Raw genomic sequence first — 20543 nt, 5'->3', positions numbered from 1 at the left:
ATATATATAATGAACCATAAAAATCTAGACTCTAAGGGGCCGATTCACTAACTTCGAGTGAAGGATTCGAAGTAAAAAAACTTCGAATTTCGAAGTGTTTTTTGGGCTACTTCGACCATCGAATGGGCTACTACGACCTTCCACTACGACTACGACTTTGAATCGAACTATTTGAACTAAAAATCGTTCGACCATTCGATAGTCGAAGTACTGTCTCTTTAAGAAAAAACTTCGACCCCCTAGTTCGCCATCTAAAAGGTACCGAACTCAATGTTAGCCTATGGGGAAGGTCCCCATAGGCTTGGCTAACTTTTTTTGGTCGAAGGATAATCCTTCGATCGTTGGATTAAAATCCTTCGAATCGTTCGATTCGAAGGATTTAATCGTTCGATCGAAGGAATATTCCTTCGATCGTTCAATCGCACTATTTGCGCTAAAATCCTTCGACTTCGATATTCGAAGTCGAAGGATTTTAATTCCCAGTCGAATATCGAGGGTTAATTAACCCTCGATATTCGACCCTTTGTGAATCGGCCCCTAAATCAATTAGCCTCTGGTTTACTACATTTAATACAAGGGTGAAGGACTCTGGGGCACAAAAAAATTAATTCTTTCTCATTCTTAATTTTAGAAAACTGCAATACAAAGTGGCCAATCCACAATTAAACACATGGGATTAAGGGATATAAGAAGATAGAGGGCCTAGGATGAAGAATATGGTGGTGATGTGAAGCATACGGGTTAGAATGGTGCTAAAATCAAAGATGGAGGCACACTGGTGCCCAAGTGTTGTAGCCTTAAAAATGTGCACCAGGGCCCTTAGGTTCCTAGTGATACCACCAAAATATGTCTCAAGGGTTTCAGATAGCTATAAATCTACACACCCAGTAGGAATTTCAGAGGCTAAGCCTTCCCAAATGGTTGAGGCGTTACCTGGAAAACAGATATATTTCTCTTGGATAACTCTCCATGTCCGCATCACTGCTAATTTTGACGATCGGCTTGGCTAGGCAGTTCAACTACAACAGAATGGGGAAAAAATTGTGGTGACAATTCAAGGGCTTAATCTAGAGTTTAAGAGCCAAAGTAAAATTATTAATGAGCACTTTATATTATAGCTAAATCTTATCATGATCTAGGGTTCTACAACTACAGTAAAATTAGCGATATAACAACGAGAACACACCGAACGAGAAGGGAACTCTATATTGCCGATAACTCTTGGGAAAATTGATGATCTAGGGCTCTAGAGCTGCTGTAAAATGATGTATGACGTAACAATGGGCACTCCATATTATGGAGAAAAACGTGATGTAGGGTTTAGAGCAGCAGTAAAATTGTTAAAGACATAACTGGTCACAATATATATATATATATATCTACAGGTATGGGACCTCTTATCCAGAATGCTTAGGACCTGGGGCTTTCTGGATAACGAATCTTTTCGTAATATGGATCTTCATACCTTAAGCCTACTAGAAAATCATGTAAATAATAAATAAACCCAATAGGCTGGTTCTGCTTCCAATAAGGATTAATTTCATCCATAAGTCGGATCATGTACAAGGTACGATTGTATTATTGCAGGGAAAAAATAAATACTTTTAAAAAATTTAGATTATTTGGAAAAAATGGAGTCTATGAGAGAGAGCCTTATCGTTATTTGGAGCTTTCCGGATAACAGGTTTCCAGATAATGGATCCCATATCTGTAGGTGACTCATCTTTTATTATTATTATTATTATTATTATTTAGTGGTTTTAGAGGTTATTATTTTGTGGTTTTAAAGGTTTCAGAAACCAATGAATAAACTCACAAACTCTAAAACCACGATTGTCATGAAATTTATTTAAAAAGTTCTGACTGTAAAAAGTACGAATGAAAAAAAACGGAACGATGCACTAAACAATACCAATACATCGAAAACCTCTAAAAATTTGAGTTTCTCTGACAATTCCTCAAGAAAAAAACAAATCCGAAATTAAATTTAAAACGGTCCAATAAGATCAGTGCAACTCCCATCGGCTTCTGTAGGACCTCAACAAGTTTAACCTGGTGCATTTTGTAGTAGAGGTTTGGTGGTTTTACACTTGATAAATCTCGATATTTTTTTTTTTTTTTTTAAAAGCCAGGAGTTTTTATAGATTTGAGGAAAATATCAAAATTTGATTGTTAGTACAGTAAATGGACCCCTCGAGAAAGACATAAGGTTTTCTGGTGACAGTAAAATTCTTACTGATGTAACAATGAGCTCACCGTTGTTATGACTCTGTATTATAGATGACAGTTGGCAAAAGACAAAAGGCAAAAGTTTTGGGTTTCTAAAGCTGCATTAAGATTATAAATGCTGCAATGATGGGCACATTATAAAGACATTCCAGTGTTCTACTGTAACATTTTGAGTGACATAACAATGGAGACTTAATTCCCCCAAAGCCAACAGCAATTGTCATACCTGGTCTTCTGACAGGATGGCATTATTTATCTTCATAGCCTTTGCCAATGACTGGACTTGGGTAGGACTCATTTTGTTATTTGAGCCGCAGGTATACCCTTGCAGAACCGAGGCGGAAATACTGCAGATAAAATAAAAAGAGGAGACTTTATTTTCCTTCACACACTCTTATGGTACTCCAAAATTTGATCCAAAATGATCCAAAATGAATCTTCTCATTGTTATTCAAAGGGAGACGACGTCCTTGGACATTGCTGGTGTCTCAGCCAAAAGAACCCTCTTTTAATCTATGATAATCTATGATAATCTATGATAAACTTCTTGGAACAAGTTGGTGATTCACGAACAAACCCAAAAACATTGGAGATTTGTATCTTTTATGGGTTTGCACAATATTTTTAAAGGGAAACTATCATAGGTATATTTCTTATACTTTTTGGAATATTACATTGTTTTGTTAGTGTGTTCTTCTAACATTTTCAAGTCTACGATCCTCAGACCTGTCAAGGAGAATCACTGCAAGGAATTGTGGGAATTGGAGTCTTGGCTGGAAGGGGGAGCTGCTACATGGTTCAATTGGTACATGTAGTAAGGAACAGCAATGTAGGAATATTAAAGGTGAGACAGAAACTGCTTTCAATTCATAAAGTTACAATCATTCAAAAATGTCATGTTTACTGGAAATGTGCACAGAATTACAGCTGCTATCTTTATTCTAAATGTCATATTTTGGTTTGTTTCCCTTTGAATGACTTTTTAAACATTCCCCATGAAAAAGACACCCCTGAAGTTGGAACTTACTTGGATAAGACGGATTGGGCAGGCACAACACTGTCAAAAAACATGGCGGCCTGCGTAATAAAAGCAAGATTGTGTCAACAGAAAGTAGTTGGAGACCATAACAGTAAGGGGCAAATTTACTTATGGTCGAATATTGAGGGTTAATTAACCCTCGATATTCGACTGTCGAAGTTAAATCCTTCGACTTTGAATATCGAAGTCGAAGGATTTACCGCAATTCTTTAGATCGAACAATTAAATCCTTCAATTCTAAGGATCTTAATCCATTGATCAAACGATTTTTCTTCGACCCAAAAAAGATAGCAAAGCCTATGGGGACCTTCCCCATAGGCTAACATTGACTTCGGTAGGTTTTAGGTGGCGAACTAGGGGGTCGAAGTTTTTTTTTTAAAGAGACAGTACTTTTGACTATCGAATGGTCGAATAGTTTTAGTTTGAATCGTTCGATTCGAAGTTGTAGTCGAAGGTCGAAGTAGCCCATTTGATGGTCGAAGTAGCCAAAAAAAACATTCCAAATTCGAAGTTTCATATTATTCTATTCCTTCACTCGAGCTAAGTAAATGGGCACGTAAGTCTTTAGTATCAATTCCTTCACTGGTTGAATAATGTAATGGTAGAGCGTATAGCCTGTGCACAACATATGTATTCATTGCTTGCCTTGTTTGAACATTCTCTAGGAATGATGCCTCAGCCCAGGCAAGCAATGTATTTAGAACAGGAATTAGTGTTGGACTGGGATGCCAGTGGTCCACTAGAAAATGACGTGGGGCCACTTTCCAAACTTTTATTTCTCCTCTCCTCACTCATTCTCCTAATCTACTTACTATACTCTATTCTTCCATTATTAAGCCTATTTTTTTTGCCATAAAGAAATAGGGAATGACCATGAAATAGGTCAAATAGTTAGAAGAAAGAAGCCCACGGACACCTGGGCCCACTGGGAGTTTTCCTGGTATCCCAGTGGGCCAGTCCGACACTGAAAAGTCAATATGTTTTTGGATTTGGCTGAACATTCAGTTTTCCACAAAAGATTTGAATGTCGAACTCAATTATAACCCTAATTTGTCACATGAAGTTAAGCGTATGGATTTCATTTGGTCAAATCCCAATCTTGAATAAAGAGCTGGGGTGTGTCCACACGGAACCCTGGAGTTAGTGTTTCCTTGATATATAAGAAATAAACTGTAGATATATAACTTTCTCCATTCTTCCCCCTCCTATCCAAGCCCTTATCTCTCCCCCGACCTCTCTTTTCTTTGTTAGACTTTCTCTTACCACTTACTATGTCTGCCTCTTACTGGCTTTTCTACTATGCCCCTTTTATCCTCAGTCTCACCCCAGAGTGTGTATAGCTATCTCTTGCTAATGACATACCTGTTCTGGGGCCCAGGCTTTGTTATTAATGTCATCCAGGATGGGCTTGAAGGCAAGGCGGGATTTGGGAATGAGTACGGCCATGGCGTTGGGAATCATTTTGACAAAGTTTTCTGGCTTGGAATCTGCAGATAGAATCTATGGAAATAGAGAAAGGATAATTAATTTGGGGTTACCTTTAGGGCAATGGATGCACAAAACAAACGAAAATACATTCCCCATTGCAGGAGAAGGAAATCTCCATATTTTTAGTGCTAAAAATAAAGGCTAGCCAGACTTGGCGTGATAGACAAGTCAGAATGCTGATTATGTTTTAAGATTCTATCTGTAACCTAAAGCTATCCATAAGGTAATGGACCATGAATACATGTTGAACTGCAAATGTGGGTTTGATAGCCTTCCAGTCCTGGCTCATATCCACGAACTCTGGATATCGGTTGGTTTGTGAATCAGGTAGGTTTGAACATTTTCCCAGCAATGCACCATGTTGGCCAGTACATGGTTCATCAGAAGATGATAAAGTAAAAAGGAGCCTCAGCTCTATTCATCCCTTTCTTCTGGGCCGAGCATTCGTTCTCTTTGCATTAACAATGGGACAATAAAAAGTCAGCTACACCCTATGTTGTCCATCAAATGTTCTATGCAGGGGTGTAACTACATAGGAAGCAGACTCTGCGGCTGCAGGGGGCCCAGGAGTTATAAGAGGCCCATGAGGTCCAAATAAAGAGCAATTTCAAATTATATTGATGAAACAGGAAAAACTGTGGATACATTGGTGCCATAAAATTAATTTTCTGTGGGTCCAGCAACATCTAGTTACACCACTGGTCATTCTTCTGTTGGCCTGTGGTGGAATCAGTCAGAAGACATACCAGATCAGTTCGGAGTATGGCCTCCTTAACTGATGATTAAATTAAAAGTTGTGCAGAAGAATGTTTCCAAAGACTGGCAGTTTATTTGTGTATCTATAATAAGCTCAGGATTCTAAGTGCTAATTGACCATGATGAAACTTACATAATAATGCTCAAAGATAATTCATACCATGTCTCTTATGCTATGATTACTGTTTGAAATGGCTTTGGATATCCACTCACCTTGGCAACAAAAACAGTCTGCAGAGAAGAAGGAGCACTGGACAACTGGTTTGCAAACTGAGAGTTTTTGGATGCATTAACAATCAAACCTGGATCCAAATCCATCAACTTCTTGCTTGGAAGACCAACCACCAAGCTGCCCAAGCTTTCTAGATTTGTCACCTAAAACAAATAAAAGAAATCATAATATTTAGTATCTACAGATGGACATCCAAAAGAATGGCTTATTGAAAAACAATCGATCTTGGGCCTGCAAGGTCTCCAGCTGGACAACCCTGAAATTGTATTTTATTACAAGGCAATAATGTGACCACAGTTGCCACAGGCTACATGCCACAAATTGCTTTCTGACCTTCAGCTTTTTCAAAGTAAAATATTAAAACATTTACCTGGTAACCAGATTGGAAGAGCTTATTCATGATTGCCTTTGATTGTCCAGAACTCCAGCCACTGACGCTGCTGAGAGAAGACAGGGCGCCCTTGAGATCACTGTCCTTAATGCTGCTGATCTGAGACGTGGATAGTCCAACAGCAGTTTGACCCAGATCACTGAGAGTGCTTGATGTAAAGTTGTTCAGCTTGCTGACAAGGGAAATTGAGACCTAGGGAAATAAAATGGAGGGTTTGAATAGAATAATAGCTGTAATATAGGTACATGTGTACTACATGCTGGCATAAGTAAGCTGTGCTGTCCATCACAGGACTATTGTGTTAAGACATCTAGTGGTCATTTGTGTAACTGCAGTTTAGCTCCTCTCATAAGCAACAATGAAGTGTCTTACACTTGTTAATAAAGTTTGTTAATAAAGTTTCACCCTCAGGCTGCAGGAGCCATCTTACCTCTCAGGAGTGTTCTAGGAAGTTCATCTGTCTTCCCTCCATACATATATGCTTGTAAGTCTGCATATTATTTGTTAGATTTATTGTGCATTGCATCACTGTATGTTCGATGTGAGTATTAGCTGTTCTTTCTCTGAAATGTGTTTATAAATGCCACATGCAATTGCATATTGTAATTTCAGTCTATTTGATTGTATTGCAGTTTTACAAAATAAACAACTCCACACGGAAGTATATTCAGTTTTACCTAAAGAACACAACCTCCTTCTGTCGAGTTATGTTCGCTAGCTGTCAGCTAATCGTTAGTAGGACAGCATAGTAAAAAAGCATACGTATACGTAACAGGCGAAGATAAAGAGCTGCATTTGAATTCATACATCATGAATCCAGATAAGAGTATGGACATCTCGCAACAAACTTATGAGACCAGGTCCCACGTGTCTGGCTCCAGATATTCAGGACACTCCAGCAGATCGTCTGCAAGCTCTGCAGGCCTCAGAGCAAGAGCAAAAGCTGAAGCAGCACGCGCAGCGCTCTCATATGTCGAAAAAGAAGCCGATATGATCAGACAGAAAGCGGAGTTAGAGGCTAATATGCATATACTGCAGATTCAAAAGGCAGCAGTATCAGCATCGGCAGAGGCTGCAGTATACGAGACTGCTTTCGGCTTGGAAGGAGATCAGCTCCACGATGTTCCAGAAGTAGCAATTCATGATCCAGTACAGAGAACTCAGGAATATGTACAGAAACACACTTTGGACCAAGTCAAAACAGAGTATCCTTCTATTGAACCCATCTCCAGCACAGTTCCACAGTTCCATAACTCAACATATAAGCAGCCTGTTCCAGATACATCTGAGGCGCCCCCTGCTGCTCATGATGATTCAAAAAATGTTCCAGCTTCAAAGGTGCGCGTTCAAGAAAACATGGACTATGCTAATCCTCAGTATCCATCAAGTGACCCGGGTTATCATACGCCCTCTGTGAGAAATGTCCCCTTAGGATCATCAGAGTCAAATGATCTAGCGAAATACCTAATTCGTCGAGAATTAGTAAGCACAGGCCTCTTAACATTTGACGATCGTCCAGAGAACTATTGGGCATGGAAGACATCATTCCAAGGTATCACCAGAGATCTCAACCTCACAGCCAGAGAAGAGCTAGATTTGCTGACAAAGTGGCTTGGGCCAGATTCATCTCGGCAGGCTCAAAGAATCAGGTCGGTGCACGTTCATAACCCTTCAGCTGGGGTTAGGATGGTGTGGCAGAGACTAGAAGACTGTTACGGCAGCCCTGAAGTAATTGAAAATGCCCTAATGAAAAAACTGGACGATTTCCCTAAAATGTCTAACAAAGACAATCTAAAGTTGAGAGAACTTGGCGACATATTGTTGGAGGTGAATGCAGCTAAAACAGAAGGCTACTTACCAGGACTGGCATACCTAGATACAACTCGTGGGGTTAAATCGATCATTGAAAAGCTTCCATATAGTCTGCAAGATAAGTGGATTTCTCAAGGTTCTAGGTACAAAGAAGTTAATCACGTTCCCTTCCCACCATTCAGTTTCTTCACCAACTTTATTGTCAACCAAGCAAAAATCAGAAACGACCCAAGCTTCATATTCTCAACGTACAGCAACCAGATGCCAGCACACACAGAGAAGACAGGAGCTAAGTATGGTAACAGACCTTCCGTGTCGGTCAGAAGGACAGAGGTGTTAGCCACGGATTCAGCTGTGCAGATTACTAACTCTGAAAAGAAATCTTTGGACCCAGATAGTCCATGCCCGATCCATAGAAAACCTCACCCACTGTCAAAGTGCCGTGGATTCAGGAGCAAGCATATCGACGAACGTAAAGCTTATTTGAAAGAAAATAATATCTGCTTTAAATGTTGTGCATCCACCAAACATTTTGCTAAAGACTGCAAGGCCAATATAAAATGTAGTGAGTGCAAAAGTGACCAGCATATCTCAGCACTGCACCCGGGCCCAGCTCCTTGGACATCAGAGACTATTGTAACCGTCAAAGAGCATGGCGGGGAGGACAATGAACCTATTTCATCCACAGTTGTATCCAAATGTACAGAGGTATGTGCAGAAGGGACAAGGCCCAGATCCTGCTCCAAGATTTGTTTAGTAACTGTATATCCCTCTAACAAACCTGACTGTTCTGTAAACATGTATGCAGTATTAGATGATCAAAGTAACCGTTCATTAGCTAAATCTGAATTCTTTACTGTGTTTAACATTAGTGGTGAAGCATTTTCCTACACTCTAAAAACGTGCTCAGGTACTATGGTGAAAACAGGGCGTAGGGTATCTAATTTTACTATTCAGTCTATAGACGGGAAATCACAGTTAGAACTTCCCACTCTCATCGAGTGTGACATGTTACCTGATGACAGGTCAGAAATACCAACACCTGAGATTACACAGCATTTTCCTCATTTGGAATCATTAGCAGACAAAATTCCTGCACTTGACCCTAATGCTCAAATACTCCTCTTGTTAGGAAGGGATATCCTGAGGGTTCACAAAGTACGTGAACAAGTCAATGGACCCCATAACGCCCCCTATGCACAGCGTTTAGATTTGGGTTGGGTCATAGTTGGAGAAGTATGTTTAGGAGGAACTCATCCATCAATGGGTGTGAACTCATTCAAGACAAATGTACTACCTAGTGGACGCACTTCGCTATTCAGCCCATGCTCTAGCTTTATGCAAATAAAAGAAAACTTTAATGCTTGCAAACGGCCTTTCAACCCCGCTCTATGCTATGTGAAAACGGCAACTCACAGCATGGACAGTTTAGACCATAATGTGTTTGTTACAACTCCAAATGATGAAAAACCTGCTACGTCAATTGAAGATAACATGTTCCTTGACATAGTTGAAAAAGAGATGTTTATCGATGAAACGAATCATTGGGTAGCACCCCTACCATTTCGTTCACCACGTCTTAGATTGCCAAACAATAGAGAGCAAGCTCAGAAGAGACTTCTTGCTTTGCAGCAGTCATTCAGAAAAAAACCTGAAATGAAAGAACATTTTGTTACTTTTATGCGAAAGATCTTTAGCCAGGACCAAGCAGAGCCCGCTCCACCGTTGCAACCAGATGAGGAAAGTTGGTACTTACCCATCTTCGGCGTCTATCACCCTCAAAAACCAGGGCAGATCAGAGTGGTTTTTGATTCAAGTTCTCAGTATCAAGGTATCTCACTGAATGACGTACTTCTTAGCGGACCTGATTTGAATAATAAATTGTTGGGTGTACTCATGCGCTTCCGCAAAGAACAAGTTGCAGTGACTACTGATGTACAGCAAATGTTTTATTGTTTCATGGTTAGGGAAGACCACCGCAACTACCTGAGGTTCCTTTGGTACCAAGACAATGACCTTAGCCAGGAAATTTCAGAGTTCAGAATGAAAGTACATGTCTTTGGGAATAGTCCTTCTCCAGCCATAGCCACTTACGGACTCAGACAAATAGCGAAGCGTGGAGAAAGTGAATATGGCAAAGACGTAAAAGAGTTTATCTTAAGAAATTTCTATGTAGATGACGGACTTATTTCTGTGCCTACTGAAGCTGAAGCAATCAGTCTCTTGCAGAGGGCCAGAGACATGCTGGCAGAATCAAATCTCAAACTGCACAAGGTAGCATCAAATAGAAGTGCGGTAATGGAAGCATTTCCTGCAGATGACAGGGCTAAAGAGTTAAAAGACCTTGTTCTAGGTGTTGATCCTTTGCCCCTTCAACGAAGTCTAGGAGTAAGTTGGAACCTACAGACTGACAGTTTCACCTTTCAAGTGTCCAGGGAAGTAAAGCCATTCACACGGAGAGGTATCTTGGCCACAGTGAATAGTCTTTATGATCCACTTGGTTTTGCGACTCCGATCACTGTACAAGGTAAAGCTTTAGTTAGAGAGCTTTCAGTAGATCAATGTGATTGGGATACCCCACTCTCTCCAGACAAAGAGACTCAATGGAGAACGTGGACAGAAGATTTGATTCATCTTGAAGGTTTCAGCATTCCCAGACCCTATGTGCCAGTGTCATTTACAGCTACAAGGCGAAAGGAGGTATGTGTTTTTTCTGACGCTTCTACTATGGCAATAGCAGCTGTAGCATATCTCAAGGTTACAGACAGCGATGGTCAATGTCATGTTGGCTTTATTATGGGAAAATCCAAACTAGCTCCTAAACCAGCCCATACAGTGCCACGTTTAGAGCTATGTGCGGCAGTTTTGTCAGTTGAGTTAGCAGAACAGATTGTTGAAGAAATGGACTTTGAACCTGACGCAGTTGAATATTATACTGACAGTAAAATTGTACTAGGTTATATTCATAATACTTCCAGAAGATTTTATGTGTATGTTTCAAACAGAATCAATCGCATCAGAAAATCCACTAGTCCAGATCAGTGGCATTATGTTACCACTATTCAAAATCCAGCAGATCACGGGACTAGACCAATTCAAGCAACCCACTTGAAACATACTAACTGGTTTTCAGGTCCAGATTTCTTGTATTATTCAGTCACAAGTCATCAACCTGAAGTCAATACGTTTGACCTCGTAGAACCTGGTTCTGACTGTGAGATCAGACCCGAAGTGACAGCCTTAGCAACTGAGGTACATGAACGTCAGTTAGACTCACGTAGATTTCTCAGATTTTCAAATTGGAAATCTCTTGTGAGAGGTATAACTACACTTATTCACATCAGCAAGTCATTTTCTTGCAACAAACAGAAAGATTCATGTAAGGGCTGGCATTGCTGTAGAAAGTTATGCCATCCCTTAGATTACTTGCAAGCAGAGACTGTCATTGTCAAATGTGTCCAACAAGAGGTGTTTTCAGAAGAGATTAAGTCTTTGTCAAGGACGAAGAAAGTCACAGATCAAAGCCTGATCAAATGTCTGAATCCTATAATTGACAAAGAGGGACTACTCAGAGTAGGAGGGCGTTTGTCTAATTCAGACATGGCCGAGAGTGAGAAACACCCCCTCATAATTCCAGCCAGCCATCATATAGCCACCCTCTTAGTCAAACATTACCATGAGAAGGTAGCACATCAAGGTCGTCATTTTACTGAGGGTGCATTACGTTCGGCAGGCCTATGGATCACAAGAGCTAGAAAACTAGTCTCCAGTATTGTTCATAAATGTGTTATCTGCAGGATGTTGAGAGGAAAGGTGCAGGAACAGAAAATGTCAGATCTCCCACCAGACAGGCTCGTTGTAGCCCCTCCATTCTCACATGTTGGGCTTGATGTCTTCGGGCCTTGGAACGTGATGTATCGCTATACTAGAGGACATTCTGCTCAGAGCAAAAGATGGGCTGTAATGTTCACTTGTTTAAGTACCAGAGCAGTTCATTTGGAAGTGCTTGAATCCATGTCATCTTCAAGCTTTATTAATGCTTTAAGAAGATTTTTGTCTATCCGTGGACCAGTCAAGCAATTCCGATCAGATAATGGAACAAACTTTGTAGGAGCTTGCAAGGAACTGCAAATTAACTCAGAAGATCCTGAGATCCAAAATTACCTTTTTGAACAGAGATGCACTTGGACCTTCAATGCTCCTCACTCATCTCATATGGGAGGAGTGTGGGAGAGGATGATTGGCATAGCCAGACGTATTTTAGACTCGATGTTGGCACAAGGCAAAAATGTTAGACTGTCACATGAAGTGCTGATTACTTTGTTAGCTGAGGTTACGGCCATAATGAATGCTAGACCATTAGTTACCATTTCAACGGACCCTGAGAAACCTGAAGTTCTTACACCAGGAATGCTTTTGACTCAGAAAGCTTGTCCTATATCAGCACCACCTGGTGAGTTCACTTTGAAAGATCTTTACAAGTGTCAGTGGAAGCAAGTTCAGAACCTTGCTGATACTTTCTGGAAACGTTGGAAGCAAGAGTATTTGTCATCACTTCAAACAAGAAGGAAGTGGAAAGAGGAGAAACCAAATGTTCAAGAAGGACATGTTGTCTTGTTGAAAGACCCTCAAGCTAAACGCAATGAATGGCCAATGGGTCTTATTGTAAAAGCCATTCCCAGTGGTGATGGGAAAGTTCGCAAAGTGGAGGTTAAAGTCATTAACCACGGAGTTGCTAAAGTATATCTCCGACCTGTTTCAGATTTGATTGTCCTTTTTCATAGTAAAAAGTTATCGGATTGAATTTACAGTAATTCTTAGGTATATTATAGTGGCATATATTTACGCCAGGCGGGGAGTGTGCTGTCCATCACAGGACTATTGTGTTAAGACATCTAGTGGTCATTTGTGTAACTGCAGTTTAGCTCCTCTCATAAGCAACAATGAAGTGTCTTACACTTGTTAATAAAGTTTGTTAATAAAGTTTCACCCTCAGGCTGCAGGAGCCATCTTACCTCTCAGGAGTGTTCTAGGAAGTTCATCTGTCTTCCCTCCATACATATATGCTTGTAAGTCTGCATATTATTTGTTAGATTTATTGTGCATTGCATCACTGTATGTTCGATGTGAGTATTAGCTGTTCTTTCTCTGAAATGTGTTTATAAATGCCACATGCAATTGCATATTGTAATTTCAGTCTATTTGATTGTATTGCAGTTTTACAAAATAAACAACTCCACACGGAAGTATATTCAGTTTTACCTAAAGAACACAACCTCCTTCTGTCGAGTTATGTTCGCTAGCTGTCAGCTAATCGTTAGTAGGACAGCATATAAGCTTTACTGGGTCCCATCCTATTCCTGTTAGACAGGTGCAGATTAATGCACAGGATATCCTAAGCCAGGGATCCCCAACCTTTTGAACCCGTGAGCAACACTGAGAAGTAAAAGGATTTGGGGAGCAACACAAGCATGAAAAATGTTCTTGGGGTTCCAAATAAGGGCTGTGATTGGGTAATTGGTATGTGGATTGTCAACCTACATTGAGGCTCTGTTTGACAGTGCACCTGGTTTTTCTACAACCAAACGTTGCCTCCAAGCCTGGAATTCAAAAATAAGCCCCTGCTTTGAGGCCACTGGGAGCAACATCCAAGAGGCTGGAGAGCAACATGTTGCTCACGAGCTACTGGTTGGGGATCACTGTCCTAAGCTATAACCTAGGGGCCCATTGTAGCTCTTTTTCAATTATTATTTTTATTTTCTTTTAATACCTCTTTTTATTTGCATTGCTGGTTTCTGGTTGGGTGCACCTGCTGGGAGATGAAGGCAGGCAAGGAACGTGAATGTACCTACGTATGTGCAGATCCAGTGACTTCACTGGTGCACGCCGACCCTGACCTGGTGTAGAGAGTTTGGGTACACATGTGCCTGGATCTGCACAAATCTGGACTCAACAGTAGCCTAGAAGGGCAGCCTGTGTGGATGTAGCCTAGGGGCCCCACATGTCATTAATCTGCCACTGCTGTTTTTGAGATGAGGACTTAGCTGCAATTATATTTATGTCCACTAGGGATGCAAAGGAGAAACAACAAATTGAAGTCATGTAGGTAAGAAACAGGATTCATCATTACCTGTAGTTCTTCAGTGGTTTGGGCTGAAGCTCCTTGGGTCTGGTTTTTAGCACAAGCCTTATTGATTTTCTGGGAGATGTCAAAGATATCAGCACTATTCATATTGAGAAAAGCTTGTGGTGTCAGGAAGCACAGGAAATTACTTGGAATGCTAAAAAGGTAAAAAATGAAACAGTCATTACTGGTTGAACTTTGACACTGGAGATTGATATAAACATCAGCACCTCAAGGAGATACTTGGTATTAAGGTGAGATGGGTCATTTCTGTACACAACTGGGGCAGTGTCTTGATATTCAAATGTTGGGAGTTATACAGCGTCAAACTGGACCTTTTAGGAAGCACAGGAGAAGCTGACATCCAAAGCTCGCTCTTAGATCTACTACTAGATCAAAAAATGTTCTAAAGTTTATTGGTGTGACATATCTGTCTGGTTGAAATATGAGAGATTATGGGAATTGTCCTGCAGTGGGGCCCATCAGAAGGTTCCATGTTACTTGGAAGGTTGAGCTGACCCTGGAGGAATGGTGGTATTGTCTGACCCACAGTTAGAGCCAGCCATCAACCAAAATCTGTTTGTACGGTACCTGCTGAAATTGGTATTTCCGCCTGAAGTCATTAGTGTGGTGATGAAAATAGCAATGTCCTTATCCAAGTTGAGCTGGCTGGCAAACTGGGAAGTGGCTGGGTTGTTGACAAACAGCTGCAGCTGCAAAAAGTAATTTTTAAGTTACAACTAAATTCCAATCATTATGTCAGAAAAGTCAGCAAATTTAGTAGCTGTTCCTGCAGGATTGTGCTTAGCACAGGAGAATACTTATGCTGCCATAGTTTTATGGGATCTCTCTGTACAGACTATGAGCAAACTTAGGGGGCTGTTCCTGCAGAATTGTGCTTATTACAGGGGAATACCTATGCTGTCATAGTTTTATGGGATCTCTCTGTACAGACTGTGAGCAAACTTAGGGGGCTGTTCCTGCTGAATTGAGCTTAGTACAGGGAATACCTATGCTGCCATAGTTTTATGGTATATTTCTCTGAACTCTGTATAAGCAACCATTCCCTTTCATAGCTGTCAGGTTTGAGATACAGTGTAGCACTTACAATGGTTATTATCAATATATTGGTTATGTGATTAACTAACTTATATTTCTCCCTTAGTTGCTCAGAGTACCCAGGAACCTGGGAAGTGAAGGAATTTTCACAGGTAGTTGCAAAAACAAACCAAAAAAAGTGTTATTTATTGAGCTTATGTTGAACTGGGGGGGGGGGGTTATACTGCCCCTTTAACAAATACCATTGGTTTATGACCATTAGGGGAGTACTTTTACTGCAGTCTCATTAACTGCACTAACATAAACTTACAGTGTTTTGATTAGCAAATGTTAACAGATCGGTCTGGCTAGACAGTGCAAAGAAGAAGCCCATGTTGTCCAAAAGCCAGCCTGCAGAGTTGGGATCACTTTGGTTGTAGCATTTTGGTGCTTGACCTAAAAAGAAAAAATAGAGATTTGGAATATGGTCCCATTCATGCATGAGCAGTATAGTTATCAAACGCAGGCCACTGAATCATCTATACTGCTGCCTTTGCATTTTTTCCCATAAAACTGCACTCCCTATCAATCAATAAAGTGGGACAACTGTGCTCATGTAGTTTGTGTCAGGCTTTGTTACTGCTTAGAGATTAAGCAGAATAATGTAACTACTAATACAATAACCCCCCTGCACTCCCTACAGTTTGGTCCTCAGTCCTCAGTCAGCCTTATGTCAGATGAGTGATATATTCATGAATAATGTAGGGTATATAACCACAAGCAACACTGTGCTCTCCCCGAGCCCTTTATAGAGAAATGTGTAGGGCATAGCATTCCCAACCAGGGTTATAGTTCTCTCTTATGCTCTACATAATTCATAACCGATAAATGAGGACAATCTCTGTATGATTGAGTTTTATCCCTTGCCAGTTGCATCCTGATGGAAGTCAGTCATAGTTATCATGGGTGTTGGCTTAATGAAACTGACCATTATTTTTCAGATACGGCTTGATGAAGGATCCATAAGCAGCCTGCTGTTTCTCTGGTTTCATTTGTTGGTAAACGGAGTTCAAACGTTTGGTTCTAAAGAATATAAACAACATACAATAAGATAAAAAAGGTTTTAAAACAGTAAGAGATTCAATATCTAATATGATGGACCATAATTGGTGATCTGACCATACATTTAAAGATCATATGACAAGGTTTCCAAACAAGCCATTGGTCAAAACAGTCATATTGACCATGGGTCACTTGAGCAATATATACATGTCCAAGAAGCTCCTGGCATGTAATTGTAGCACCCAATTATAGCATCTATTTGAGGGTCACAGTGGACCTCAACTGGTGAGCTGGCCATACACATAAAGATCATGTGCCAATGTTTCCAAATAATTTGTCAAAACAGCCTGATTGGATATGGGTCACTTTTATCGACATAATGGCAAGGTTTCCAAACAAGCCATTGGTCAAAACAGCCTGATTGGCCATGGGGCACTTGAGCAACATATAAATGCCCAAGAAGCTCCTGCCATATAATTGTAGCACCCATTTCATGTCACAGTGTGGGTGGTAATAGCAAATTTTGTCTTGGTTGAGCAGCCAATAAGGGACACTGGGAATTATTAAATACTCTATGGAAACTGCATTAACTGAGAAGCAGCTATCAAGATTGGAATTTAGGAAACTGGGTTAATAAAACTCATAGTACCGTATGCGAGTAACACAATCAAAGGATGTCAGGAGCAGTGTTGCCTCTGAATGGCAAGTACAGAATGATGTGTTAAAGCACATTTTTGTGTGCTCAACCATTTGTTGTGTGGGCTTGTGCACGAACAAGCGCGTGGATTAGAGGGCACATTGGTCATGACATACAGAAGTAGCCAACTGGCTTCATTTCTACTGGTGTATATACAGTCGCCCAAAGTGAAGTAAGGGAGAACTTACACTACTTGGAAGGAATCACAACTAATGTTCTGTGGGATGAGGCTGAGTTGATCTTGAGAGATTTCAGGAAGAACAAGGCTCAGATTATTGAAGAGTGTTGACCAATCAGAACTGTTGAAGTTATTGATTTTGGGGGTCAGAGTCTGGAAGGTTTTGTTTAATAGCCCCTGAGCTAGAGGAATTGGAACGGTGGTCATATTTTTCTGTATAAAAAGAAACACAATTTTCAGCATAAACTGATAACGTGCATAGCACCTCACATCGTGCCGGAATTAGTAAGTGAAAATCTTCACTGCAAGTACACAGTAAGGTAAGAACACCAGTTATATGCCAGAAGCACAATCACTATATAAGCTATTACCCATTCATAAGAGATATTTTCCCTGGTACACACAGAGAATTATAACAAAACTTACTGATGCAGCAGCAGAACTGATCTGAGCCAAGAAATCGTAGGCATTATTGGTATTTTGCAATAATGCCATAATCTGTCCTACGGCACTGGGGTTACTTCCAGCTGATGATTCCAAACTGAGACTGACCACTTGTGGCACTGTGAGCGAAGACAACACGTCCATCTGCAAAATAAATGAGTAAGTGAATAAAGCCTTGGTTAATGAGCATGCATACATTTACAGTATAAGAGGGGAGCAATCAGTTGAAAAATTAATTCCATTCCATGTGTGCTTCACCTAAAAGGAAACCATTTGAGGAAAGTGAAACATGGTAAGAAGTCACCTTTTAGAATGGCTGGAGTTTTTGTCTCATTTTTCTACTAATATGTTTTTATATATGGCAATATAAGGCTACAGTTGCATTTTCCCACCTTCTTTCCTGTATTGAAGTTAAGACCATGAACATCACAGTTTTTGACTAGTGATGGGCGAATTTATTCGCCAGGCGCGAATTCACGGCGAATTTGCGCGATTCGCCGCCAGCGAATAAATTCGCGAAACGCCCGCGAAAATTTGCGGCAAAAAATTCGCCGGCGTCAAAATGTTTTTTTTTTCGAAAAAAAACGGACGCCAGCATCAAAAACGGGCGCCGGCGTCAAAAACGGGCACCAGCGTCAAAAAAAACGGGCGCCGGCATCAAAAATGAGACGCCCATCACTATTTTTGACCAATAGGTTAACATCTATCGCCTCTCTTAAAATATAAATGAACAGAAAATAAGCAGAAACATATTTATAGAACACCACAGCACTAAATCCCTAAAAGTGCAAACTTTTGTGCAAGATTTTTGTTCAGAGAACCCATTTAAGAAGGACTAATATTTGTTATTTTTGACTGTACTGGATTTTGAGCTGTAGAATTTGGGTACTTACTCCATTGAAGTTGGGATTAAAGGCAACCAAGTCCTTGTATTCAGCAAATTGAGAATATTTGCCAAAGTTCCCATTGATCCAGGTGCTGCTGTTGACATTCTTTGAGCAGACGGATCCTAATGGGAGACAAGAAATAAAAGTTAAAGGGGGAATGCAATTATGATCTATACAATGTGGACATGACAAGGAATTGGCAATTGTAGATACTGTAACCCCCTTTGAAAAAAATGTCTATCCCCTTCTAAAATTTACAGTGGCATGACAAGAAAGCGTTCATCCCCACACCAAAACTGTTTTAAGGACCCAATGGCAAGTGGTTGGACAAATGATACTGCTATTTTTAGGGTTTTATATCACTGTTTAGCCGAAACAAATTAGAACATTCAGTGATATGTACCAGGACATTGGGACAAATGGTTTTCCATGCGACAGCTAGTGGCACCATTTTAGCTTAGATACTTAAAAAGGAAATGTACCCTACTCTTAGAAATAGAAGATTTGTTGCATTCTACCTTCAGTGGTAAGCTCTGACTCACCCTTTTCCTTTTCTGATCATATTAAGACGATGGTCAAAAACTATCACTTTGTCTTATACAATATTGAAAAAAATCTCTCGCAAGCAATAGCTAAACCACTCACCTTCATACTACCCTGCTTATTTCTACAGGTTCCTCAAGTTTTTAAATCCTTACCATGGCTTCCCATTCATCAAAAAATAACAACAAACTCCTTCTCATGCCTTTCAAATACATCTGCACTACACTACATCTCTTATCTTGTGTCTTGCAGGGCCGGGCGACCGTCCTCATGTGCATGCGCGAAGAGCGTGCATGCGATGGGGAAGTGCGCATGAGCGAAAGAGAGCACACGCTGAATTTCTCCTGCAGTTGGGGGCCACAAAGGTCTGAACTAGGGGAAGGTGTCCGAAGAGGTACATGCCTGGTGCCCCTCTACCTTTGTGCCCTAGGCACGTGCCTCTTCTGTCTACCCCTAGTTCCAGCCAATGTGTCTTGATACATTTCTGGCTGACTTCTCTGTTCCTTTCAGATGCCTCCACTTGATCACACCACGGTTTCCCTCCCCTCAAGCCTTTCCCTCTAGCTGCCCCTTACTTCTGGATTTCCATCCCTGATTCTTTCTCTCAGTCTCTTTAAAACTAAATTTCAAGATGACCTCTTGGAGACCTCTCCTAGCATCTGACTCCGAGTCCTGGAACCTAGGACTTTATGTCACTGTATAATCCACTATTTGTTATCCTACTGTTTTTGTAATATCCTCACACTTGAATTGAAAGCTCTACAGAGCAGGGATCTCCTTCCCTTTGTCATTTATCCATTAGTCTTGAATGTTGTTAAATTAAGGAAAAAGTAGTTTCCTGCTTAACACAATTTCATTCATTCATATATCATGGTGTAACCTGAAATCTATTATTTTGAACACCTATCAACAAATTTCATCCTCCATTGAACTTGACGGACTTTGGTCTTTTTTCAACCCAATTTAACCATTACCATTATTTTTGAGGTAGGGTTGAATGACGACTTTGTAAACATCCTCTTGTTTTACATTTTTCAGGTGGCTAAATGACGTGTCCATTGCTTTGATTCTGTTAGAAACAAAGAACATTACAATTGGAGAAATGTAGATACAGATATATACAACAGGTTCATGCTTGTGTTGGGTTTCATTCAGTAGTTTAAAGGCATTTACTTTTACTAATATTTGCTTTTTAGTGACTACAATTTTCTTTTTTAGTGTTGGGTAAATTACTTCTTAGATATTGGTGGTAATTAGTCATTTGGGTCCTATGATCTGATAGCTTAGTTGCTCTGCATTTGGCCTCATCATCAAATGCTGATCTTCGGTTTTCCTAATTATAAAATAAAGAGGGGTCCAACCTACGTCTTCCATCTCTTTAAGTACACTTCATCTGTAGTGAGATGATTGAATTTGTACTGAGGGCTATATCAGTTGGGTGGCTATTTAAAGTTGCAAACAAGATTTTAGATCTTTAGTTGTGAAAGTATCTGCATCAACTCACACCCATGATAGTCTGAATCCTCCACAGAAGTAATAGTGGCAATTATATTGACCCTATAAAGATGCCATAGGTTGAATGCTTTTAATTCATGGAAATCACAATGCAACTTATATTATCAT

At 40.3% G+C, this 20543-nt stretch overlaps 1 protein-coding gene across 2 annotated transcripts in view; it reads right to left on the bottom strand.

Moving 5' to 3' along the window:
* The window catches only part of LOC108703229, a 56914-nt gene that overhangs the window by 12219 nt on the left and 24152 nt on the right, over positions 1-20543 (bottom strand). For both annotated transcript variants that reach the window (XM_018239310.2, XM_018239311.2), the window contains 14 exons: positions 19895-19989; positions 18384-18499; positions 17473-17634; positions 17057-17259; positions 16098-16192; positions 15441-15565; positions 14663-14784; positions 14078-14228; positions 6115-6327; positions 5726-5887; positions 4631-4768; positions 3257-3306; positions 2456-2576; positions 934-1019 (listed from right to left, as the gene is read on the bottom strand). In XM_018239310.2, coding sequence (XP_018094799.1) covers positions 934-1019; positions 2456-2576; positions 3257-3306; positions 4631-4768; positions 5726-5887; positions 6115-6327; positions 14078-14228; positions 14663-14784; positions 15441-15565; positions 16098-16192; positions 17057-17259; positions 17473-17634; positions 18384-18499; positions 19895-19989 — 1839 coding nt within the window. The remainder of the gene's footprint in view (positions 1-933; positions 1020-2455; positions 2577-3256; positions 3307-4630; positions 4769-5725; positions 5888-6114; positions 6328-14077; positions 14229-14662; positions 14785-15440; positions 15566-16097; positions 16193-17056; positions 17260-17472; positions 17635-18383; positions 18500-19894; positions 19990-20543) is intronic.

The sequence above is a fragment of the Xenopus laevis genome, chromosome 9_10S, assembly GCF_017654675.1.
Source record: "Xenopus laevis strain J_2021 chromosome 9_10S, Xenopus_laevis_v10.1, whole genome shotgun sequence".
Lineage (NCBI taxonomy): Eukaryota > Metazoa > Chordata > Amphibia > Anura > Pipidae > Xenopus > Xenopus laevis.
This window is presented reverse-complemented; position numbering and strand designations above follow the sequence as displayed.